Source organism: Buceros rhinoceros, unplaced genomic scaffold, assembly GCF_000710305.1.
Source record: "Buceros rhinoceros silvestris isolate BGI_N320 unplaced genomic scaffold, ASM71030v1 scaffold13860, whole genome shotgun sequence".
NCBI classification, from domain to species: domain Eukaryota; kingdom Metazoa; phylum Chordata; class Aves; order Bucerotiformes; family Bucerotidae; genus Buceros; species Buceros rhinoceros.
In genome coordinates, this window is record NW_010391382.1 from 15,301 (window position 1) to 40,747 (window position 25,447).

At 38.9% G+C, this 25,447-nt stretch overlaps 1 protein-coding gene across 1 annotated transcript in view; it reads left to right on the forward strand.

The window, feature by feature from the left end:
• The first annotated feature begins 1,650 nt into the window (after positions 1 to 1,650).
• Positions 1,651 to 25,447, forward strand: part of RAMP3 (receptor (G protein-coupled) activity modifying protein 3) — a 34,135-nt gene continuing 10,338 nt past the window's right edge. The window contains exons 1-2 of the mRNA XM_010141550.1: positions 1,651 to 1,669; positions 4,165 to 4,297. Coding sequence (XP_010139852.1) covers positions 1,651 to 1,669; positions 4,165 to 4,297 — 152 coding nt within the window. The remainder of the gene's footprint in view (positions 1,670 to 4,164; positions 4,298 to 25,447) is intronic.

Consider the following 25,447-nt stretch of genomic DNA (forward strand, 5'->3'; position numbering starts at 1 on the left):
GCACAAACCTCTGAGCCTTTGCTTGGTGGTCGGTTTGTCACAGCTTCCCTGACTGACACCGGGGTAATCACTCAACTTCTTGTCTGTAAAACACAGACATGTTGTTTTCTCTTACTGGTTCTCTTTCATTGTAAATCCTGTTTTATATGCCTCATCGTGGTCTCATGAGGATTACTGCAGCAGTACGTATGAAAGATCTAGAGATCAGTGATAGAAATTGATAGAATAAGAATTTGAAGTCGGTCTGTGGTCCTCAAGGCACCTGTGTGCATCTAGACAGTTTCCTCAGAATGAATGGGTTTGCCTTCCTCAAAGTGCGTGCTTTTAATTTGATCGTCAATTTTCTGCAGTTGAGAAGGCATTTTTTCGAATGAGGATTAAAGAAAACCCTACCCAGGGACTCAAGTATATTTGCTAGTGTAACAGCTAATAGCCTGTAAAGAAAAATGCTCTGTTTGTGAAAGACAGAGAGCCATCAGAGTATATAATGGAGTTTCAGCTCTGTGAGTTTGGATGCAACAGATTTTCTGATACGTGAATTCCTGCTCTTCACAGTTTCAGTACGTTCTGGCTCATTAGACTAAGACAGAGATTAATGCTTGTCTGGAAGAAAAATACATTCCTTAGAAGGATCTAATTTCTTAAGTGTATGTAAGCAACAATTAGCAGTTAACTCAGTCAAGAGCTTGGCACATCTCGGTGAATGCACAGTCTAGATCAATATGATTGGGACTGATATTCTGCTGTGTATGTCTTGATTCATTTTGCTGGAGTGATGCGTAGGGTACAAACAAGGAATTGCCCCTCTGTGTGAAATTAGTCATTTCATTTCTGATGCAAGGTTAACACCATAAAGATTTGTCAGCATTTTTTTTCAGTGGGATGTCAAAAATAATTGAAGCCATATCCCTCTTAGCTGTATTTGCGAAATCCTAAGTGTGGTTGGAGCTGTGCAAACACAATAGGCTTCTGTTAATGTAGCCCATGTATGTACTGCACACCGCTGATCAGAAGGCTCCTGTTGGCACAGCCTGTGTTTCCGTTTGGATGCCCTTCTGACACATCTGTGTTAGCGTAAAGTCCACGTGAGAAGCTTATGGGTTTTGAACGTAATGCATCTTTCAAAATGTGCGACCTCACTGTGCAAAAGGTGAAGACCATGTAATAAAATATTACATTTCTAAATGAACAGCATACACATTTATTTATGATTCTGTGCTTTCTTAATTTTAATGGCAAAAGGATTTTTTTTTGTCTATGTTTTAGAAGGCACAGTTCACCTACATTTTGAGAGAATGTATTATTGTCTCCAACTTTTTGACCCTCAGGAAGCTTAAAGTAAAAATTTTCCTGTTCTTAATCCTTAAGCTACAGGGAAAAGAGTGGTGTGGATGGATCTGAGTCTGACTCAGCCATCTAAAGGATAGATAAAAAGGAATTTAAAAAACATAATGTTCTCTTAATGTTAATTTTTCCTTTTAGGCAAACTCCTTAATAAAACTGAAACTAATGTTCAAGTGAACATTTTGAGTATTCTGTTGAAACCTAAATTATTCCCAGGTTTGCTTATATCTGCACTAATTCTTTTGTGTAATAGTATGGAGGTATATAACTCTTTTTTTTTTTTTCTCCCCACTAGTTAATGGTCTAATGACGCTTGGATTTACAGGTGAGCTTTACTTTTTACATGCAAACTTCTGTTTCTGTTCTATTACTGGTGGCCAATTGAGAAGCGCTTCCATCCAGTCTCATTTAAATTAGTCAACCAGCTCTTGTCCATTGGCTGTATGAACAGAGAGTGTCCTAGTGTTGTAATAAAGCTCAGTCTCAATAGTGATGGTAAATTTGTAGAATTATTCGTAATTTTGAACATCTTTTGCCAGGGATTTAGACAGAAACTCTTGTGTCATCAGATTGATCCTGTCAAATGATGCTATCAGAGGTTTTTCTATAATCCTGCAAAATATTGAAGTTCTAAAGAGAGCAAACCAAAACCACCGAGGCTGTGGAAAATCCATTTAAGCACCTTGCTGGGAAGGGGCTGTCAGTGCCCAAGACGTAATGTAAGAGAAAATTGTGTTCTATTGGGTTTACGGGGTTATAAATCAAGTGATAGCCGGCAGTTTTAGAATACTTTGCCAGGGAAGGCAGCTTTGCTTAACTTCTGTCAAAGCATCAACGCGGGATTTATGTTGCCAGCTATGCAATTTTCATATCTGGTTTTGAATTCTGCCCAGCTTTAGCACTCATCTGCAGATCTAGCTGTGGAAAGTGTAACTCATAACTGCTGCAACTGCCAGTTGAATTGGCAGGACCTCTTAAACAGGCAGGGTCCATGCTATCAAGTTAACTTCCCAAGGACAAAACTATGCTGCCCCTTTTTTGTCACTTCACCATTTCCGTCACTGGCGATGAACTGTAGTTCTGATTTTTCTTCAAACATGGATGATGGCTTAGTGTCAGCTCTAAGAGCTCTGACAGACGTGATGAAGGAGGAAGGGTCAGATCCCTGTGAGTCAGCCATATGCCTGGAGAGGTTTGTGGTCTGCATGAAACAGTAGGCTTAGGGTCTTGAGTGCAGCACAGGCTGTCCAGTTATGGGCCTGTTGCTCTTACAAAATATTACTTTGGTCAGATGTGATGGTTATCTCCTTTAGCACATGGTAGCAGTGAGTCAGTGACTTCCCTAGCTAAGAAGTTGGCTGTGATAGAGTTAAATTGCAAGATGCTTCTGCCCAGGCTCCAAAGGAGCCATCTCCTTTGTGGGCGAGACACTTAATGTGTGATGTGAAGCCTGAAACCAGTCATCTTGCCTTAGCCCTGTTGAGAGTGAGGGCTGGCCTTGAATTCTCATCAAGTGAAGGCTTGCATGCCTTAGACCTCACTTCACTGGGTAGCATTTGGCTGTCACCACACAAAATTAGAACCACCATCTCTTTTTGGCAGTGCTGGGATCTTGCTCTCAAAGTAACTAATAGAAGGAAAAGAAATACCTCCTCTCTCTGGTGTAAACAGAGTCTCTGTCAAAATGTCAGTTCAGAAGAAAAAGGTGCAAGATCTGATTCTACTTAGACTTCCTTTATTCTTAAAGAAAGCTGTTTCCCCAAAATTCTCGGGAGGGTTGCCTGATGCACAGGTTTGTTAGGGTTGCAGTTTTGTTCAAATAAATGCTCTCTCAGATTTGTGCTGCTGTCAAGAGAAGAAATCACGCTGGGTTTTTTTCTGATGAATTTAATTTAGGCATTTTGGAATTTGTATTAATTATGTTGACATATATTTAGAGGTAATTTTGAATGCTCTGCAAAATAAATTTTATATCTAGAAGAACAATCAAAATAGCGGCAATTACAAAGGTAAAGCAAGACATCTTTAACTACTTAAAACAAAATGTTTCAGCTTTATTAAAACCAAATGCTTTAGTTATTCTGAATAAATTTTTATCAGAATTTTAATTTTATAAGAAATATCAAAATACTATTTTTGTATTCCAGTGCAGGTGGGACTGGATGCGAAGAACTTTGGACTTTGAGTCTAAATATTGTGGTATTGCAAAAGATATAGGCTTGCTCAAGTCAAGGTTAACTTTCTTTGCAAGTAACTGTATGCTGTAACATCAACGTCTGATAATGGTAGATATTTCCTTTAGTGGATGTACTAAAAAAGCTTAATTGTGACTGTAGGAATTCAAGCTGATAAAATATGCAAATGTTTCTGATGTTGAAGTACATTTACAGACAGTTAGTTGAACGAGATTAATCTCTGTAAGCTTGAGAAGTGCTTTCTTCACTGAAGTATGACATATTCACATGAAGTATGATCAGTAACTCCACTTTGCTTTTAACTAAAAATGCAAATTTGCATTAGTAAGTTAGTATGGGTAGAAGCTAAGTAGGATTAGAAAAGTGAATGGTAGGTTCCTCTATGCTAGGTGTAAAAGATGATACTGTATGTGCTAACCTATAGTGTTTTATACTCAGGTTATTTTTAAATACATTTTTCTAAGTTACGTTTTATCTATTTTCTACAGTTGTTTAGAGAGTTGAATGTTAGGTTTATAACAATGTAAGTGGCACGTGGAATTATGTGAAGGAGTCTGCGAGTGATGTGTTTGTGCTGCTTCTATTTCAATGTTTGAGATTTAAGGTGCTTTCTGATTTTACCTAGGTGCATGTCAACGGACTAATCTCTGCAACGAATCTCTCATGTTAGAAAAGTTGCCTGCCTGTGGAAGATCCTTTGAAGAGATGATGAAGAAAGTGGACTCCAAAAAATGGTGCAACTTGACAGAATTTATCATGTAAGAGTTATTCTGGTTTTGATACTTCTCACCTTATAATGGTGTTTGTCCTTTAAAAGAAGGATCACCTCAAATATCAAGAATACTGTAATGCTTTCATCCCTATTGCATGCAGAATGTTTGTGTTCCAAATAAATTGAAATCCTCCTGTATTTGGTGGCCAGTTACAGAGGGCTAAACTGTGGCTCTTACGACCCTGCGATATGGCCATATGCACACAGAGACCCAGCTCTGAACTCAGAGTGCACACAATACGGCACTTAAATACAAACTGGCCAGTGGGCTAATCAATACGAGCTGCTATTGCTTTTAACTCCGACAGCTATGTTTATGTTTCGTCTCTATTTCTATGCATTTTAGGCAAATGTTACCTAAATAATTCTTTTTTCTGTAAAACTACTAAAGCAATGCCCTGTAGAATAACACTATTTTTTTTCTCATCTGATTTCTTTTTTTTGAGTAAGATGACAGGAACATTTCCTAAGATACAGTTTCAAAAATCCATCTCATGTGTGAAATCATCTTGTCCAAATGTAGAATGATTTGTCCTATTGAAACTGCTGCTGCTTGTTTCTTTGCCTGTCACATAGTGTGGAGAGAGAGCACCACCCATTCCGTTTGAATAACTGGAATACTGCAAGACTGGCAGTAGTGAGGGTGGTGTATTTATTTCCTTACCTCTTTCCATGTTCTGTAGTTGCTGGAGGTATCTAAACATCTCTTTTACAAAGCTGCACAATTCAAACCCTGCCCTGAGGGAAACTCACGGGGCTTGTGTAATTGGTGTCATTTTTTGGCTTTGGGGAGCATCTGCTTCTTCAGAGCATGTCTGCTCATGCATAATGCTTGGTTTTCGGAAGCACTGAGTACCCTCTATATCAACTGAAATCAGAGGAAGCTGCAGGTGTTCAGCACTCCAGAAAATGAGACTCAAGTGAATTAGCTCTGGTGTGGTGCAAGCCATCCTGAAACAGAACATCTTCCTGGATTTGAAACCTGCACTGGTACTGTTTTGGGGGCTGGCAGGGTAGCCACACAACAAGCTAGCTGTCGCCACATCTGTTACAGCATCATTTAGTCCCAGATTTGTTCTTGGCTCATGTTATCTTGGTCTTGTCTCCTATTTAGTATCACTTAATGTGATGCAAGATTTTGCAGTCACCATATGCAAGACTTTAACTAGCTGAGCACCAATAGACGTGATAGATAATGAAATGTTGGACTCCTCTGCTGTGCTGCAGCTGTTCCCCAAGTCTCGCTTACCATGACATCCATGTTGAGGTGTCCTACCTGTTGATCAAGTTTCATAATGTGACATATTACAATTATTACAATATTAACCATTTAGAAGCTATTCCTTTTTAGCACTTTTATTTGCAGACTTTAGATGCAGACTAGATGACTTTACAACCTTGCAAGCTTTTAAAAGATAGATTCTTAAAACTCATGGCACTGGAGTGAAAGATGCATTCATGTAGCGCTCTCCTACTGTTGGGGAAGAGCAAGAGGAGGTAAGCCCTTCTTATCCAGCTGTGAGAAATTGCATTCAAATCTGACAAAGAAATGTGCATATACAAAGGAAAAGAAAATTCTTGCAATGCAGGTATTGCTAAATTGAGTTAACAAATCTCTCTGTCTTATGGGACAATAATTTTAATTTTGCAACTGATCTAGGTACAAGTTGTTTTACTTATTTTGAAGGAAGAACTGTAATTTTGCACCTTTTGATTTTTGTTGTGGTTGTATTATAATCACAACACTGAGTTCTTTCCTAATATCTTGTTGATATTGATAAGCATCCTCATCTAATGGGGCTACAGGAGGCAAAATATTAGACTCTGCCTTTGTTAGTGCAGGTGAAGAAGCAGGCAGCTTTTTGCAAACCTTGTGCTAAAATTTCTTCAAGGGTTTAAAAATTTTGGTGCAAGGTTTTTTCAAGGTTGGGAGGAGACTGAAGTCTCCGAGTTCTCCTGATTTTTCAAATAGAGTTAAGAATCCACCTTGCTTTTATCCTTTCCAATTGTACTTCCCCTTTGGTGTCACTTTCGTTCCCTGTACAAGGGAATTCCTGCCTGTCTGTGGAGACTGTTTTGTCTGAAGAAATCGGTCAGTCTGAGGCTTTGCTGGGTTTTACCCATATGCAGTACCAGAAGAAGAATCCCAGTGTCTTCCAGTGAAAAATCTTTTACGTTTTTACATAATATACAGTTTTCTATCTTTTATATTTCAAGTTCTAGCTTAGGAGAGAGTAGAGGGAGGAATTTGTTTTGAAATTTATTTCCTGAGTCAAGTATTAATCAAGCATTATCCATCTGATTACAAAGTTATCTTAAGGGTTCATTGCACTGAAGACACAGCACATTTACATCTACCTTTTAGAATTTCACTCCTTGAAGAACAGTGAGATTTGACGTCATGCTTTATATAAGAAGTATGTAGGCTAATTTCCTTTAGCTCCTTGGAGGAGCCTTGATGGATGGGACTGAAACACTTATTTATTTGGAGTATTCTGACAAATTAATGACAAAATGTTATTTCTAGGCATAGTCACTTAAAATTCAGGTCTATAAACCTGATAGTATTATTTACCCTGATTTTTATATTTAGCCTCTAGCAGCAAAAATTAGTCAACATGGATCAGGTAGTGGGTTTAAAACTGAGTTTTATATAAAGGAAACTTTCTTCATACAGTAATTTCTGCACAGCACTTTTCAGTTACAGACATCTTGCAAACTTTGGCTTTGTGTCATATCAAAATCTAATTATTTATGGAAATCATCTTAATTTCTAAACTCTCTGTTTTATGGAGGATTTTTGACTCTTCATGGTAAATGGCTGTCCTTGGTTATGGGATTGTACAGAGCAATTATCTGCATCGCTTCACTGTTTGGCCAAGCAGTAGTGAGAGAGATTTCAATGACTTCAATTTGCTGTAAGATTTTCTGACACCTCCATTACCTTTTTATGAACTTTATTCTTAACAAACTTGTGTTCTTTCACAAGCAGACTTTTTGAGTGATTTAAAACAGATACGGATCTTGTGTAGCAGCTAGTACTGGAAATTAATATAAGAATTTTATCCTCCACAGCTCATTTTGATCTTGCTGGAAATGTGTAACAATCACATATAAACTGGAAAGTTTCACAGAAACACTATCAGGAGAAAGTTTATTAGTTTTAGTATTGTCCTGAGAAATTAGGATACAAATACTCTGGGTAAGATTGTCCAAAGGTATTTGAAAGATTAAATATGATGAAGGATCCAAGTAGAATTTTTAAAAATTTTAAGTCATTTAGACACTGTGGGTCTCAATGGTTTGTGCTTGGACACTGAAATATGAAGAATACCTAGAAATACCTTTACAAGAATAGTAAAACCTTTAAAAAACAGCTGGAGACATTCACTGATATAAGGGGAGGAGATAAGCTGTTCACAGTTTTGCTGGTGCTTTTAGTCTATTCAGAGGGAGCCCTGAAGATGAAAATGTGGCTGACGGGTTTAAATGAAAGGAAATTATGCTACCTGGCAAGCAAACAAGCAGAGTCTGAAGTGTGGATGAAAGCTATGTGGGGAGTTAACAAAAGCAGATAGACTTCTTGTTCACCATAAAACTGGAAATGGCAGGAGTTTTTTATTCTTAATGTGTAATATTTCTGTTACTTTTATATATAGAGGTACACACTAACATATATTCCTGTATTATATATGTAATATAACACATATAAAATAATGTACATGTTATCTTTCTGTATTATATTCTTAATATTCAGCAACAGCAGCTACATATGTAAAATCTACTACTCTCCACAAACCTGAGGTCCTTATTAACAGTCAGATTTTTTTCACTGTGCTCTGTGTGATAAATCCTGGTCTGATTAGAATGAGACTCTAGTTGATAGACCAGGTATGACTAATTTCCTAAACAAGAGGACAGATGAAGACGGGAATACCTACAGATGTCTTACATGAACCTGAGAAAATGTTGCTTATTGTAGTTGCATAGATTATTTTCTGTTCTTAGCTAATAAAAGGGTTTTCTAAATAATTCAAACTAGATCCTGGAAACAATTTAGCTAGAATAAACAGTCTCTAAACAAATTTCTGTGTCTTTCCCAGCCGTAGGCCCTGTGAAAATATGGGATTGAAATGTGCTCATGCTGGTTCTCAGCAGGCCATTAAGCTTTTGGCCTGCTCCCAAGCACTGGTATCTCCTCTCGCTTCTGCATCCCCATTTTCCAAATGTTTCTGAGTGTATTTACTAGCATTTGGGTAATCCTGAGGCCAGAGAAATGGCTATGGCCATCTGGACTGCGCTGTTGAGTAATACAGGCCATGCAGTCTGCCCAGTAGCCACTAAAAAACCCCTGTAAGAGTAAGTATCTGATGGGAAGGCACCAACTCTTCATTTGAAGGATATTGATGACTCTCAATCCTTTATATCTGTAGACAGATTGTTCCAAAGGATTTGCTGTTCAGAGTCAATGGAAAATGTATTGTATTTCTCACCAGTTTGCCTGACTCCAGTTCCCAGTGATTATACCTTCTTACATATTTACTGATACAGTAAAGTTCCTTCTGTGTCAGAAATCCTTTTTATCCAATTAAATACAAGCAAGTCACATTTAAGTCACCTCTGAATCACTTTTATCTCTTTTAATAAATTAAGATCAAACTTGTAAAGACTGTCATGATAATGCATGTATTTCAGACTTCTTGAACCCTTTGCAAGTTTTGGCAGCTTTTCTTTTGGAGAGTGGATTCCAGTCTAGAACTGAACATTTTATCCAGCAGTAGTTTGCGTAGTATTACGTACAGACTCCGTATTTTTTCCCCTGATCCGATTAGGTATTCCACATTTTTCTTCTGCCAAAACACTTGTGTATTGCATTAACACTCCTAGCTACCTAGTAATTCCAGGAGGTCATGCTCTAAAAGCATGATTTTAAGTCCCTTTCAGAGTGACTTGTGAGACATACATTATTTGTTTCTGAATCTATCATCTTGCATTCACCACTGTTAAAATGCGTATGATTTAAGTAAATCCACATTTGTAAGTGATCCAAATCAGACTGTGTAACTACACCAACATCTTCTTTCCTTTTTCACCATTTACTATACTATTTGCATACTGAAGCAAAAATCGTCTGCTTAATTTTGCTGATTAAGTTATTGGGCTAAAACTTTTGTAGCTGCCCTCCATGAGTGGCAATTACTTGTTTATCATTAGTTTTCTAGTTACATTTATTATTAATTTAAGGACTAACATGATTTTTCATGGATTTTTAAAATCAGAATGTTTTAAACAAAGTTTGATATAAACGACATACAGCAATTACAAGGAAGCATGTGGTATCTGCTCACACAAGGGTTCCAAAAGATTAATTTGAGAAACCCGTAAAGAAACATTTTGTAATCCAGGAATCCAGGCATTTCAGGTTGGTTGCTGTGAGAACAAACACTACAGAGGTAAGGAAATACAGATCTATATGGTATGTCAATGCAGAAAGCTTTAGTACCAGTGTGTAGCAAAGAGACACATATAAAGAGCTCTGATTAATTAGAAACTTCTACTTAGTATATGCTATCAAGTCTTGTTAGATTAACTTCAATCTTTGTTTTTGGTTAATCATGTGTTGCATCCCTTATAGACGAAGAGTTATACTATTTTTTATTAAAAGGGCATCCAGTAACTCCATTCAAAAACAACAGTTAAAAAAACCCTGTCCGATTTGAACTATACTGTAGCACAATCCAGTCAGCTTTCCTGATTTTATCACATCATTACATTTGGAAATAGAGTATTTTCAGTAGTAGCAATAGGGCTAACAGCATTTATCTCTGGTAGTCATGTACTTCTTTTGTTGTTGTACCACCAAGCACCTTCTCTGTTTAGAAATATGCGGATCTCCTTATCTTTGATTTGGGCTTGTTTGAGCTTTTCTGCAATAAAAAATTCTTATAGGCTGTAAGAGTACAGAAAAATAAATCAAGGGGTCACTGCTGGAGGAGTGAAGTTGCCCATGATGTAGATACTTAGTCATAGACCATCTCCTGTCTTTGAAAAATTAAAAGCTGATGCTTAATTTAGTCAGCTGCCAGAAGGATCTTGTTTTAGGCAGAAGAAGCCCATTGTGTGTCTGGGGCACTGGGCATCAGATGCCACTAAAGAATGCAACCTTATTGCCATCACTCAGGCAAGTGTATCAGGAAATCAAAACAAGGGCAGGATGCTGCATGCTTCTGGACAGGGAAAAATACAGTGCAGAGCATCTTTATGTCTCTGAGTAGAGCTGATCAATCTCACTCTGATGTCATTAGGGGCAGTGATAACAAATGAGCCCAGAAAGTGATCTTCCTTCAAAGACATTCCTGTCACCAAAGAGAAATGGATGCCTACATGTTTTATACATGTCTTTTACTGCACAGTTACTCAGTTGTATCCTAACACGTCTCCTCTCTTAAACTGAGTCTCCACGTAGGCATGCCAGCTTGGAGTTGCCCAAGGAGCACGTCCCCAAATTTCTCACAGATCCTACTATAGACTACAGAGTGCTTTTCTTTAGCTGAATCAGTAAATGAAATAGCAGTTGATAATGCAATATCCAAAAGATAGTGTTGATATATGGAATTTCCAGTGGTTTGAGTCCATTAAACATTTCCTGAGGGGACAGGCTAGCCTCAGTAACATTTATTTGCTCTTGGACTGAAATTGAGAAATGTAGGTTTTGATTGTTTCTTTGATCTAGTCAGGTGTCATCTATTTCAGTGCCAGGTGTTCGGTTACTTCAAGCTAATACTACTGTTGCCACAGTCCTCTCACAAGTGTATGAAGTCACGTACCTGCTACCCTGGGGGCTCCCAGCTAATCATTCTCTGCCAGCCAGGGAATAGCTGTGAATTGAGAGGCCGAGGGTGAAATAGCGATTTGTGTTTCTAGCAGAGTTCTAGCAGAACGGTGTAACGAGAAGACGTGGCTTCTCTGTTTCTGCAAAATAATTGATTGTGACAGACTTCTTCCTGCAGTCCCAACATTTCTTTTTGCCTCATCAAGCCTGTCTTCACAGCCCGGAGAGCCCTGAATTTGCTGTGAGGCAGTGGCTGTGTGGCACTGCTCTATGGCAGCTGGAAGATATTACAATTCTGATTTTTCTAAAGTTTTAAATCTGAGTCCTTAGCAGAATAGGAGAAGGAAAAATTTGCCTTTAACTGTACGTCTGAAGCAATGTATGTATATCATTGCATGTATGTATCAAATGGAATTCCCTGGTTTACTGTAAGCACAGTCCAAAGACTGTCTCCACGCATTTCATTTTCTGTTCAACTTCAGTGTAGTTTTCCCAGAACCCTTTACATCAAAAATTAATCCTGTAAACAGAAGCAATAGGCTTCAATCCCATGGAAAATGACGAAGGGGTCCACCCATGTTCTGTACAGATGTTGAAGATTTGAAAAAGGAACTAAAGAAAAAAGATGTCAATGACTAGAGCCAAATTTGATCTAATCTTCTGGAAAAATAATCCTGAAGCTGTTGCTCAGTTTTAAAGTCAATGGGAGTTTTGCCTGCTACAATTTGGCTGAACGAAACTAAACAAGTCATGAAAGCGCCTAGTTTTCAAAGAAGCATAGTAAAATGTTAAAGAAAAGAAAGCCAGGTGGCATGATGATCAATGGGAAAAACTGTAGAAGAAACACATACCACCCAAGATTAAATCATATGCCCTCAGTTCTTGCAGCTTGGAACTGATAACTTGGGCTGGCTGAGTGTGTACATAGGAGCACTCCAAACTGAGTCATTTTCTTGGTCAGTTGAGTACGTTTTTTCATCTTCCCCATTGACTGCTGCAGGAAGTCTGATCCAGATGCTGATGGGTGATTGCATCCAGCTGCTAATATCAAAACATCTGTAGAAGAGAGGTGTACTGTGGAAGCTCAGACAAACCACTGGGTTTGTTTTGCAGCTAAGGTGAGGCACTGATTTCTGTGCTAATTTGTTCCCACAGTAACATGTCTCACAATTAGAAAGCGGACAACTTTGGCTCTTTTTCCCAGCATTATCAGAAAAACCTCAATACTGGATATTTGCATGTGATTTTCTCACGCGAAAAACAAACTGGTTTTGCTGCTTCAGACCAGAGCTGAACCTTTGACTAGCTGGTACACAGGTGATTTTAGATCCAGAATAGTACTGGTTAAAGGGACTCCCACTCTTCCCCAGCTGTGCCGCATAGGGGTGTGTGGCTGTATTTGTGTTAGGGTTTATATCCTGGTAGACAAACTAGTTCATTGGTTATGCCTTATCTTGGACGAAGTCATACCTAGGAATAAGCTTGCACAAGAAAAGCTCGCTGTATTGTTTCTTGCTCTCCAGATTATCTTCTGAAGTGTTTTTGAATAATGTTCTGTATGTGTCTGAAGAGTAATTATCTTTTTTTCCCCAAAGATTACTGTGGAAGGGAACCAAAATTCCTTATTTAGCCTGATGTAACCCCTCCCAGTTTCATCAGTCCAGATTTGGTAGAAGAAAATAATCTTTGTCAGTTTAGCATCTCTATGAAGGAAGGTTGAAGAAATCTGCACTTTATATGGCCTCATGTCACTGTAATTTATTTACCATTTAGTGTTTGGTGGAGTACAGAAAAACTGCTATGGTAGATGCTGGCATTTTCTACTTTAGTAGTGTGGTCTTTCTTTGGGCTTTCCATACAGTTGCTGCTTTTTTTTTTTTAAGCTCTCAGTGAAATGCAGATAATGCTGATATTTCATCCTTTCTATCTGTATTTCTTTCACCTCTTCAAATATAAAAAAAATTACAGTGATTTTGTATTAAAAAATCTTTCTACAAAATCCTAGAGGTCATGGCAGCAGTGGAAAAACTAGACTGGTACTAATTACCCTCAAGAACCTATTTTCTTTCTGTGACTCATACTTTTCTTTTAAAAAGCAAAGAAAAGCAGTTTAGAAATTAGTTAGGGCGAGCAAGTAAAGCAGAGGAAAAGCATGTCATATTTGAGCAGTTATGTTGCCATCATGCTGATGGCTGACGGTATTATTTCTGCAATGAAAAATTACTAATGTCAACTATTATTTAGAAAACTGGAAAGAACCCTACAGTTTATAAAATCTCACCAGGTTCCAGATTCAGGGCTGTGCTGAAGATGTGTATGTTCATCCGCTGCTTGGGATCAGCTGTTCTAGCCACAAAGTTGCTGTGAAGTTAATGCCGGGGCACAGCTTTCACCTGAATGAGAGTATAATACCTTTAAGAGGAACTGCGTTGCTAGGGAATCTCCATTACTGTTGTTTGAAATATATTAGCTTTGGTTTATATTGTGTAGATAAGAGTATGTCCTGATGAATGCAAATAAAGCGGTTAGTTTGAATTCAGAGAACAGGATTCCACATCAGGCAAGAATACACATCAGGCATAATTGCTTTCCTCCTGATAGATGGAGAGGCTGAAATATGGTTACTTAATGTAGTTACAATTTCTCTCCTTTACTAGATAGGAGGGGGAAGGACATTTTATACAATACCTGGCTATGGAAATGGAATCTGTATTTGATAATTACAGAAAAGGGACTGAATACGCTTATGGCTTTGGACACTAATTTCTGTTTTTTTTTTCTTTCCCTCTCTTCAGTGCAAAGTTACAGCCACGCACTCATAAATCTGTCTGTTGTGGCCACCTTATATGATGCAGAAAGGTGGTGAAAAACAGTCATGATCTTAAAATTTTTAATGAATTATTCTGACTGCTGAATTTTAATGATTTATTAAAGACACTGGCATTTGTGAATTCTGTGAAGATCTGCAGACCATTTTGCTTAGAAATGTAAAGCCATCACTTTGTTTTGCAGCGTATTGTAGAAACAGCTGTGGTACAAACTAGCAAAACCTTCTCAGCTTTTGATCTGATGAGATTTCTTGGGTTTTTGTTTTAGACGCTGGAAAGTCTTGCTATTTGCAAAGAAAACCTTGCTTTGAAGAGCTTCCTTGAAATCAATAAAAGGGTGGAATGAACAGGATAAGGAGAAACTGGCCAATCTTTTGGCTTTTGAATTAAATACACAAACTTCCAAGAGCTCAGATTTGATGAAGTAAAACAATGCCACTTGTTATTTATACCACAGCACGTGTCGTAACTGCAGTCTTCCAAAGCCTCAACTCAGGGATACCTTTGCTGGCAAGAGACAATGAAGTCTTCTTGAAGTTTGTTCTTTATCAAAGATAACTGTTCCTTTCTTGTTAAAGCTCTGGAGACTCTGAGTCTGTCACTGAGAAAATGATGATTCATGTCAAAATTGTGTGTTTTTCCCGCCCATTCTCCATCTCTTCAAGGTTTTTAAGAGTTCAGACCTTCCTGTTTTGCAAATCTTTATGTAAATTCTTACAAGTGTGAAAAAAGAAAGGGATTTTTTGAGCCTGCTATGAAGTAGGGGAAAAAAAAAAGACCTTTTCTTTATCAATAGCTGAAAACTCTTCAATTTTTACTATCAGATTTCAGGTTTTCAAGTTTTTTTTCCAACAAGTTTTGACAAGGTCAGGTTGGATGGGGTTCTGAGCAACATGAAGATGTCTGTGCTCACTGCAGGGCAGGTCGGACTAGATGACCTTTGAAGGTCCCTGACAAGGCAAAGCATTCTGACTCTATGAACTGTTACATTTATTTGTTCTCAGTCACAGTTTCCAAAAAGAGAGTGGAATCTGGCGTATGGCAAAAGGTCACCAATGTAAACATCAATAATTGCTTAAAGTTCTGGAAGAGTTTCCGACTCTGGTGAGGTTAAGGTCACCAGTTACAGTATTGTAGTAAGGGTGTGGTGAGTCAAATTGGTGTGTCAGTACACACACACAGTGGAGGCACCAGACGATGGCTGGGAGCTTGCACGCGCACAGTGTGATTGGTATGTCAGTGCTTGCTTTCCCAAGTCAAGCAGCAACTAGCTCAACATGTAAGAATATAAAAATCCTAAGGACTAAAGGCACCTGCAAAAAACAGTGTAAGCAGTTTAGAGGTGGTGTTAGAGAGCACTCTGCAGTTAAATCTCGTGGCTGTCAACTGATAGGCCCTTTCAACACCTTTCATGCCCTCTTTGAATTTTACTGTGGCAAGATCAGTAATAGAAAACAATATTCATGGAGCTTATTATTAAAGATCGTATTTCAAAATAAGCAATACATATGATTTCTGTCAAAAGTTACTCGGTGGTAAAATAGTACGGCATAACTTATAGGCTGATGTCAATTATGCAATGTAAATATTTCAGACAGTGTATTTTTAAAGGCAGTGAAAATGCAAAGGAAGATAAATGTGTTATGAAAATGAAGACTGAAAAACTTTTCTGGTTCTTCTGTTTTGGATGGCAAGACACTTCGTACATTTTTGTTTTCTAGATGGATCAACAATGAACATATAATAACCCAGATTAAGTCAGCAGAGGCAAAAAAATAGATTTTCTTTCTTCAAGCTACATGTAATATTAGTCACATGGTTAACTGTTGACAGCATGATGAGGTATGAATTAATACCAACCATTTGTTTTGTGTTCAGGGTCTTGTTTCAATTACAGAAGTTCATTATATAACAACACTGAAAAAAAGTATTTTACATGGTCAAGTGACAAAGCTCTGGCATTTCTATTTACCCTTGCAAAATTATATATAATTCGATGTTGGAAAGTATGTCCAAGACAACAAACACAGTGTTCTGCGCTCTTAAACAATCATGTTACCCACTTTATTCACCCTATTGTGCAATTTGCAAAGGGCAAGCTTATGTATTGCTAGCTGCATTGATAAACTCGATGGCAGTGTATGAAATGACTGTAGTACTTACCAAAAAAAATAGAGGTTAGTAGGGCAGCTTAGTAAAATTAAAGATTTTTTTTAACGATAAGAGCTGAAAGTGTAGGAGTTGGAGAAAATAAAGGTTGCCATGGCATAGTGCCTAGGTGAACGATTAAGAGCACTATTCTTTCAGCTGTCGTGAAACTGATGCTTTACATTTCTCTTGGTTGTAGAAATGTCCTTCACACATTTCAATGACTGCTCAAATTTAGCAGTCATTAAGGTGAGCATCAGTTTGTAACTTAGGTTTTGGGAAGGAAATGTTGAAATTAATATACCGGTGTCTATAGCTGGGTTCTGTGTCTGCCTCCATTATGGAGCTTGGGGGACTAGGAGTTCTCAGCAAGGTCCCGAGTCTGATTTTTGTCTGTGGAAAGGTAGCTTAAGAAGCAGAATGATCATATGATGGTCTATGTTATGTATAATTTATCGCATTGCATTGTTATTTGCCATGGATTTTTTTGTCATATTACTGGGAGTATATATACCTATCTAGGCTGGCATGGAGTATACAGTTTTAGTGGTTTTAGTTATGAAAAAATAGGTACAAAAATGTAAGATTGTTTCTGGTTTTGACTATTGCTATGCACAGAAAAAGAATAGGTTTTTTTAACTGTCAGTGTGAAAATAAGGTGGTGTTTTCATCATCCAAAGAGGAATTAGATAAAAGCTCAAAAAATGAAACCATTACTTAAATATTAACAGACCTCAGAACAGCTTTCTTATGGCAAGGGTTCATAATCTTTCACAGATGATGTTCAGTATTACAGTGTTCTTTCACAAATTAAGGTAGAGCTTAGCAGGACCCAAGGAGCTGGGTGAACTTGGCAGAGCCAGAAGCTGAGAACCAGCTGCCTCTCTCAGGTGACACCCTCAAGATGCTGGGTCCCTGTGCTTCTGATCTGCAGGCAGCCTTACTGAATGTCATCCAAAATCTTCTGCCATGGTAGTTTTTGCATCTTCTTGGGAGGCTGCTGACTTGTCCTTAAGCAGCTCCAAGGAGTATTGCAACACTCAAGTCTTCCATAAAGAGCTGCAGAGAAGGAATAGGGCCAATTGGGTCCACCATTTGCTTCTGTTGTTTGTCTGAGATGAGCCATGTTAAAACATAATCAGGTATTTGGGTAGCAGTTAAGCAGGACTTTTCTATACACGGCACTTCTCCTATCAGAGCTTTATGCTATACCTTAAATTCTTTTCTATTGTTGTTACTGTTCCTCTGAATCTGTGGCTAATTTTTCATCAGTTTTTGTCTTGTTTGTGAATTGTCCATGGACAGATGGCAATTTTAAAGAATACATTTATTATTTAAAACTGCAAAAATCGTTTGTTCATTAATGTGTTGACGCGATCTGAGGATTAAGATGTGTAAATAGTCAGCTGATTTTTGATTCCTATTATGTATGATGTTCTTGGAACAGAAAACAGCTGCCACTCTCCTCCCAAAGCAAAGGGATTTCGTAATTACAGGAATTTTATTGGTTTATATAAACCCCATTTTCTATAAATAATCAGAAAAAAATCTACATTCTTGGTGTGCTTATAACAATTAAGTAAGGAGGAATATGGAATTATGATGGAAAGTTCAACAGATGAATTTTAAAAATTGTATTTATTTTTCAGTCTGTACGTGCTGCAGTGGGTGTTTCTCAAAGTCTAAGCCTGGTTGACCTGTGATTTCTATTTCACAGCTGGATATCATCAGATATTTTTCTCCTCTGTTTCCACTTTAAGAAAAGATGCTGTTGTATTATCTGTTGTGCTACTTCGGACTAAGTGGAATCTAATAGCAGCTTCCACTCAGCAGACAACAGTTTAATATCTTTTTAAAAATGGATTCCGGAGCAGCTGGTTTTACGTGTAAGCTAGAATGAATGAGGAGGGCTCTTCTAATATTTTTTTCCCTGTGAGGTTTTGTCTGCTGGTCAGAAAAATGACTGTGTTCACAGGTGCCTGTTTTGAATTGCTGTCTGAAGGCCCGGCTGTGAGGTTCCGATCTGGATTGGAGCCACGATTTCTCTGCTCGCATGTCAGCTTTGTTAATCTAGATAGAAAGAAAAGCCTGGAGCTGCTGAGATGATTCAGAGTGTGTGCTGTGAACAACTAGCAGAACATGGCTCTGGGCTGGGGCCTGGCACTTCCCTCCTGCCTCTGGCTCCTCTCCAGGTGTTAGAGAATTGGACTGAAACTGGGAGAGCATTTTATTTTGGAAGCAGCGGTGGAATAATGGTTTTAGTATGGAGTTGGAACATTTTGAGAAAAGTGGTATCAAAGAAGCCGTTATTCATAGCAAACTTCAGAAGGTGAGCGAACAAAGGGATTGATCTGTTTGGAGGAAAGCAGAATTGCCTCATTGCCTGATGTTGGTAACTAACCTGATATCTGCATTTGCACTTGAGATGACTAGAGGGAAGATTGTGCAGACCAGTGGTGACGCTGATGGTAAACCATTTGTGAAAGAGTTGAACTTAGGAGGGTAGAAGAATAGCGTATTGGTTGCGTGTTTCTCCATCACTGACAGTGCCATATATGAGGGTAATTCTTTACTAGCTTGCTTTTTGTGTGATGTGTTTTTTTTCTGCACAGAACAGGTGTGGGATTCATCTGTCCACTGTACTGTTTGTCCTGGACTCCCTTCTTAGGCAGTGGAAACTTAAGGAAGGTGTCTTATAAGAGATTATATGCATCACACCTTACAATTGCTCCAGTGTCTCCGCTGACTATAAAGGTGGCCTAGTTTCTGAGCATGCAGAAGTTTGCTTTGAAATCTAATCTGATAAGAAACAGTGGGAATGCACCTTCAGATGGTGTTATTCGCGTCTCAGGGTTCTCATCGCCTTCATGCTTGGCCTTTGAAGGAGGAAATGCGCTAGAAAATGCTAATGGTTTTCTTAATGAGACTGAAGGGAGAAGCAAAGCTGATGGGAAAGGAAATATACCAGATCATAATCTGGTTTTGGCTTTGCCATAACGTATTGTGAAATAAGCTGAATTGGATAGAGAAGTAACTGATAGTAGTAGAGAAAAAGCAGAGGAGGCAGCAGAGGTTGTACATCTGTGATTTTTCAGCACTGGGAAGTATTTACTAGAAATCAAAAGATGGTCTGATCATTTGGTCTGAATTTTGGAGTACTTTCTGCTTTCCTTCACAAGTTGTAGTACAAGAATTAAAATTTCAGATGTAAAATTTTAAATACTGAAGAATATAGTGACACAAAAATTTGTGATATGTTTCAATGCTTGCTCTAGAAACATGCTTGCTACAGAATCACAAGCCTGATTTGTTTGACTCTAAGGGGTAGGTATGTAACCATTAGTGCTACTTGTATTTAACTGCTGCTCTGTGACAAGCGTGTGTCTGCCCTGGTAGAGAGTGCACATCTGTAAGGCCAGCGTGTTCCCTTGTATGTGTTCTAGCCAATTGTGTTCATTATTACCTAGGTGATATTTTAATTGTGCATCTGTCAGGAATTGTCACACGTTAACCCTGTTAATTTCAGAACCATACCTCACTTTTTTGCCTTTTCTCCATTTTCCAGTTCTAGTCCTTTACATATCAGGTGTATTGTGAATATACATTTTTGGAAAGTGAAAAACTGTTTTCTAAAGAAAATGCTCTAAATTCATACGCTGCTTTGAACTAGAGGGGAGAATTTATATTAAAGATATCATTGGTTAACCCTTGTGGGCAGCTAAGCACCATGCAGCTGCTCGCTCACTTCTTCCGCTTCTACCTCAGTGGGGCAGGGAAGGAGGAAAGGAAGAATAAAAGCAAGAAAACTTGGGGGTCAAGATAAAACAAATAAAAATTAGATTTTTTAAAAAGTGAAGGATAAATGGAAAAAGAGAGAAGAAAACAAAATAAAACAAGTGATGCAAAGGTAATCACTGACCACTTCTTGTGGGCAGACCAATGCCCAGCAAAAAGGTGGCTATCCTTGCTAAACCCCCTCTTTTCCCTTTTATTGCTGAGCACGATGTTACATGGTATGGAACATCTCTTAGGTTAGTTTGGGTCATCTGTCTGGTTGCATCCCCTCCCAGCCTATCGCACACCCACCAGTCTATTCTCTGGGGGAGCAGAGTGAGAAACAGAGAAGTCCTTGATGCCATGCAAACACTGTTCAGCAAATGTTGGACTATCGGTATGTTGTCAGTTTTGGTCAAAACTCTGTAACACAGCATCATATGAGCTGCTATGAAGAAAATTAACTCTATCCTAGCAAGGCCTAGTACCATCTCCAATCAGTATTCCATACCGTTTACATCCTGCTTAGGAACTACATTATTCAATACACTCTCATTGACCACCAGTCCCCTTCCCATCCTTAGATTTATGTACCGGTATCTTCCCTTAGTTTGTGTGTTATCCCTGTGAAATATCCATAACATGTCCACTGAGTTAATTTAGTCCATAACTTGGATTCACTCTGTTATGGTGGTCGCTCTGAACAGGAGAGGTGTGTTTTGTTGAGTTTTGGACACCAAAATCAGCTCAGGTTATGTCCTCCTTGTAGAGCTTTTGCAAAGCTCTTTGCCTGTTGCTTTACGTGATTCCTGCTATGGTAATTCCTAAAACAGACAACTCAAATCATGTTTTTTTTTCCCCAAGATTAAATCTCCTCGAGGTACACATTGGATTTCCCCATCCTCTGCATTAACCAACAAGTGTCCTTGAGGAAAAGCAGCCTCATGAAAGGTTTGCCTTTTCTGAAGTGTGAAGCAAACTGTGATGTCTTTCCCAGCCAGTTCCCCACAAGCATTACAGGGACCTCATCTCTGAATACAACGTGCAGGGTTTTATTTGGTCAGGTCTGGGTCAGTTACCTGAACGTCTGGTAATAACTAGCCAAGTGTCTTTAGCTAAATGCATCCAGCTGCATATATGTCGCAGCACCCATCCCTTTCAGTATAGTCTTTAACGGTCTGTTGTGTCTTTCAGTCCTTCTGAGGCTGGTGTGTGGTAAGGAATGTGGTACCTCCAATCAGCTCCATGTTCCTTGGCCCAGATGTTAATGAGATTGTTTCTGAAATGAGTCCCATTGTCTGACTCAATTCTTTCAGGGGTGCCATGTTGCCACAGAACTTGCTTTTCAAGGCCCAGGGTGGGGTTTCAGGCAGTTGCTTGGGTTTCAAATTACATTTCCAACCATCCAGTTGTTATTTCTACCGCAGTAAGCAGATAATGTTTGTCTTGGTGGGTTTGTGGCAGTGTGGCCTCACTTACTGGTATTGCAGCCACTGTTCTTCACACCAGAGAGGCTTTACTCACATGACTCACTTGATGATGGTGCATGTTTCACATTCTTGAGTATCCTGTACAATGTACGTTGCATCTCCCTGGATGTCCTGGTGTTACATATGCCCACTGAGCTGTAAATAGTTCGCTCTTGTGTTCCCAGCATTGGAGCAACCAGGTAGAAATTCACTGACCTGGCTGATGGGTGAAATCTTTTTGCCTGTCTCAGAGCTTTGTCATGGATAGGGACTGGTTATTTTTTGCCTTTTTTATAATTTATATCTCTTTCTTCTCTTGTCCTGCTGCAGAATAGGTTGACTTTTCTGATTATTCCTCTATTCTTCTCAGGAGGAGCTGCTTTTCCTCTTACTAGCAGCGTTGGCCTCTGCTTCCACTGTTTTTTCTTGGCTTCAGGAGCGACTGTTATAGTTGAGGGATAGGTCTCTGGTTTAGTCTCAGACCTTCTTGCCCCTTTGTGAGTACTGGACAGTGGCTCATTAGACATGGACCAGGGCCCAATATAGCTTTAGAAGGTCTTGGAAAGCAAAAGGGGAAAGGGGAGGATAAACAACCATATTCAAACATCTCTTTGGAAGCAAATCCTGTAAAGCAAATTTTGTAAAGATTCTGATATTTATTTTTGTTATTTGCATGTTAGCATTGTAGGTATGCATGTGGGGGTCTGGAATACAGCATTATCTTGAGGACCTGTCCAACCTCAGCGGAAAAAGAACCTAAAGTGGATGCAACTCCTTAGCCTTTGAGGACATGTGAATACTTAGGAGGCTGCTGAAACAAACAATAGCTTGTGCTGCTTTCTAAAGGAACTTTTGATTTGCTCTGTTTTCTCTAAAGGAAGAATTGCATCACCTGCTCTTTTGCTCAGAAGAGTGTTGTCCCTGCTGCTGTCTCTGTAGCTGCTCTGATTGTACCACTGCTCACAACGCCTTTGGGAACAGACTGGGAAATATTCATGTTAGAGGTCAAGATTGGTGTCAGGGCAGTTTGCAGAGATCATGTCCTGGTGGAATTCATCATCTGGAGGTGTATGGGCCAGGTAATGAGTAGAGTCAAACCCTGAATTTTAGAGAGCAAACTTCCAGTTGTTTAAGGAAACTGCTTTCAGGGACAAAGGAGCTGATCAAAGGTGGCTCTTTTAAAGTATGCTTTTCTTGAAACACAAGAGCTCTTGATTCCCACATGTAAGAAATTGGGCAAGAAAGGCAGGAGACCAGCATGGCTAAGTCAAACAAAAGTGTAAGAAGGAAATGCACAGGCAGTGGAACCGGGGACATGTATTTTGTTAAGAATATAGGGATGCTGCCCAGATGCTTAGGGATGTGATCAGGAAAGCTGAGGCATAGCTGGAGCTGAATTTGGAAAGGGATGCGAAGAATAAGCACTGCAGGTATGTTGGTGAGAAAAGGAATGTTAAAGAAAATATACTCCCAGATAAATAAGAGAGGAAAACTGGTGACAACTGACATGGACCTTAATCATCACTGGAAGCAGTCTTTTATCCCCATACAGACTAGAAGCATGTCATGTAGATCACGTGATCAAAAAAGCTCTTTTCTAGCAGCAGTCCTTTCAGCTCTCTGAAGGAGGTCTGGTTTGTTGCAGAAGAGCTTTTCTTTTAGGTCTTGCCAAGCAGAAATGTGTTACCTGCTCCCCATGAAAAGTATTCAGTGGCGGGAGACTTAAATGTTCAAAGTGCGAGGAGGCTTCTGTTGCAATTCCGTAACTTGTTCTATGTATTGGCTGTTCCCCTTCATTAGAGCTGTGTCTAACAAAATTGCAGCATGTGACACCTCAAATAAAATAACAATTCATGTGTCATGTCCTTGCTGCTAAACTGAAAATTTATTGCTTGCAAGCACTGAAGACATTTTCCACTGATAAAAGTTTCCCATTCTAGATACAGCAAAATACAACTAGAACTCTTTTTTTTCTGAGAGAACTGTCCTTGTGAAATATTTCTTTTCCCCCAAAACCATATTAGGTCACACAGGTTTGGAAGTACTTGGTACTTCTACAAAATTTAGCGTTCAGACCCATTTTGCTTGAAGGTAATAATCTAATATGAATTAATTAGGCTGATTTTGGGGGGAAGTGTGGTTTTTGTTTTTCTTGAAGAATTGCTGATGAATGGTATTGAATTGCGCAGTATACTGCCCTTGTATCAAGATAACTGTCCTCACTTAGGATGTGTAATGCAGTTAAATTCTCTGAGCCACTGAGCCGTCTTGTGCTTTTGTACAATTTCTCCTTTCAGCATGCTCTTAAGTTGTATTTTTTTCTCTACTGTTTGCAAGCGAATACCTGTTTGTGCGTGCGAAGTCCGTAGCCACTTGTTACAGCATTTCAGCTGGGAGGTAAAGAGCAATGCTGAGCAGGAAATAAGTGACAAACATAAGGTTCGTTTATGATTGTGGTGGTGGTATTTGAGGGTGCAGTGTCACCAGCCAATTTGACACAACTGAGTTTTTCTAAACACAGATAGTGCTTTGTGCAGTGAGAATACTCCAGGAAGGACAACAACTGTTTGTAACAATAAGAACTCAAAATCTAGCCTTCACGGATGTTGTTCAGGGTCCCTTAATTTTGTTATCTCTGACTGCTTACTTGAAGATATCAAGGAACTTGTCAAGCCTCCTTTCCCTCTGTTGTTAGATTAATTTACGTTTAGCTATGTTTTTCTCGAAAGAAGCTGGAGGCCTATAGAAATCTTGGAACAATGAAACTCAGTAATCTTGAACAAAAATTGCTATGGCATTTCTTAGACTTCCAGCGTTATTGCTTGGAATATAAATGGGATAAGACTTGATCAACGAGGTCACTTACCATTTGCCTAGGTGATGTGGGTCTTGCTATTCTTCACTTCCAAGTAGTGCTGAAAACATGACTCTCTTCGCAGAAGCATAGAAATATCATTACTAGTAAGTTGTGATGCTCACTACTAGCTAGTTCCGCACATGAGATCCCCATTATTCAGATGAGAGCAAACAATTTCTTTCTATTCATAGGAATTACTGCTTTTGAAATTTGCTTTGGGTTTCAGAAGAAAAGGAGTCTTGTGGTGGACATGTCCACACAAAAGCTCCAGCACCAGCTGCAGTGTAACATCAGCCCAGCTGCCTTCCTTTAAGTAGATTGGGAATGATATGAGTCTGCTCCACAGGAAAATGGACCTGAGCAAAACTGCCTGCAAAACTGAGATACGTCAGCTCATTCTGAGGTACATGTAGGCGAGGCTAAATTGTTCATAATATTCAGGCTGGCTAATTGAAAGCTACCATGGTATAATTTTACTGCACTGCATTGGTTTAGTGACTTACTTAACTACAGATTGAAAAAGCATCTTTTTATTTGTGAGTCATTTACCATAGGAATAAAGGTTATGGACTAATGTTGCATGATTATAATTACAGGGAGAGTCGCTGTGTTAGAGTTACCTAAGTTCTTGCCAGGGAACGATTAGTGAGAAAAGATTATCTTGCTGCTTGGCCAGATTAATAAATTTCAGTCCCTTGCCATGTTATGCTATTGAAGGTAGGAGGTGTTTTGTAACATTATGTGGCTGTTTACAGGGAGGCTTTTTTACTGCCATTCCCACTAGAACACCACCTCCTTTATCTTGGTCTGGAAGTGATGATTTAAATAGCTATAAAACATTACTGTTGAGGAATTCTGTTCTGGGTCTGTGGTTTAGCTGTAATTTTGTTTTTCCTGTTGCTGAGGATTTTTCAGTGTGTTCAGTGATTTGGCTGGAAGAGGAACCCTGTTCCTATGGGAACACTATGTTTCATTAGACCTAGGTTTAGTAGAACATTGCTGCAGCTTAGCAGGGACCACTCCCACATTGGTTTGCTAGCAAAGCAGTTAATGTCCATGCTCATGTAGATTTATATCTACATTTTGCAATAGATTAATAATAATAAGATTAATATGTTTGGTTCAATAGTAGGATTAATTCTCAAAGGATTAGGGGCTAGTTCATTGCTGCAGAGTTCGGAAAGGAGCCTTTTTTTTTTTTTTTTGGCAAATCAACAGTTTTGCTGAG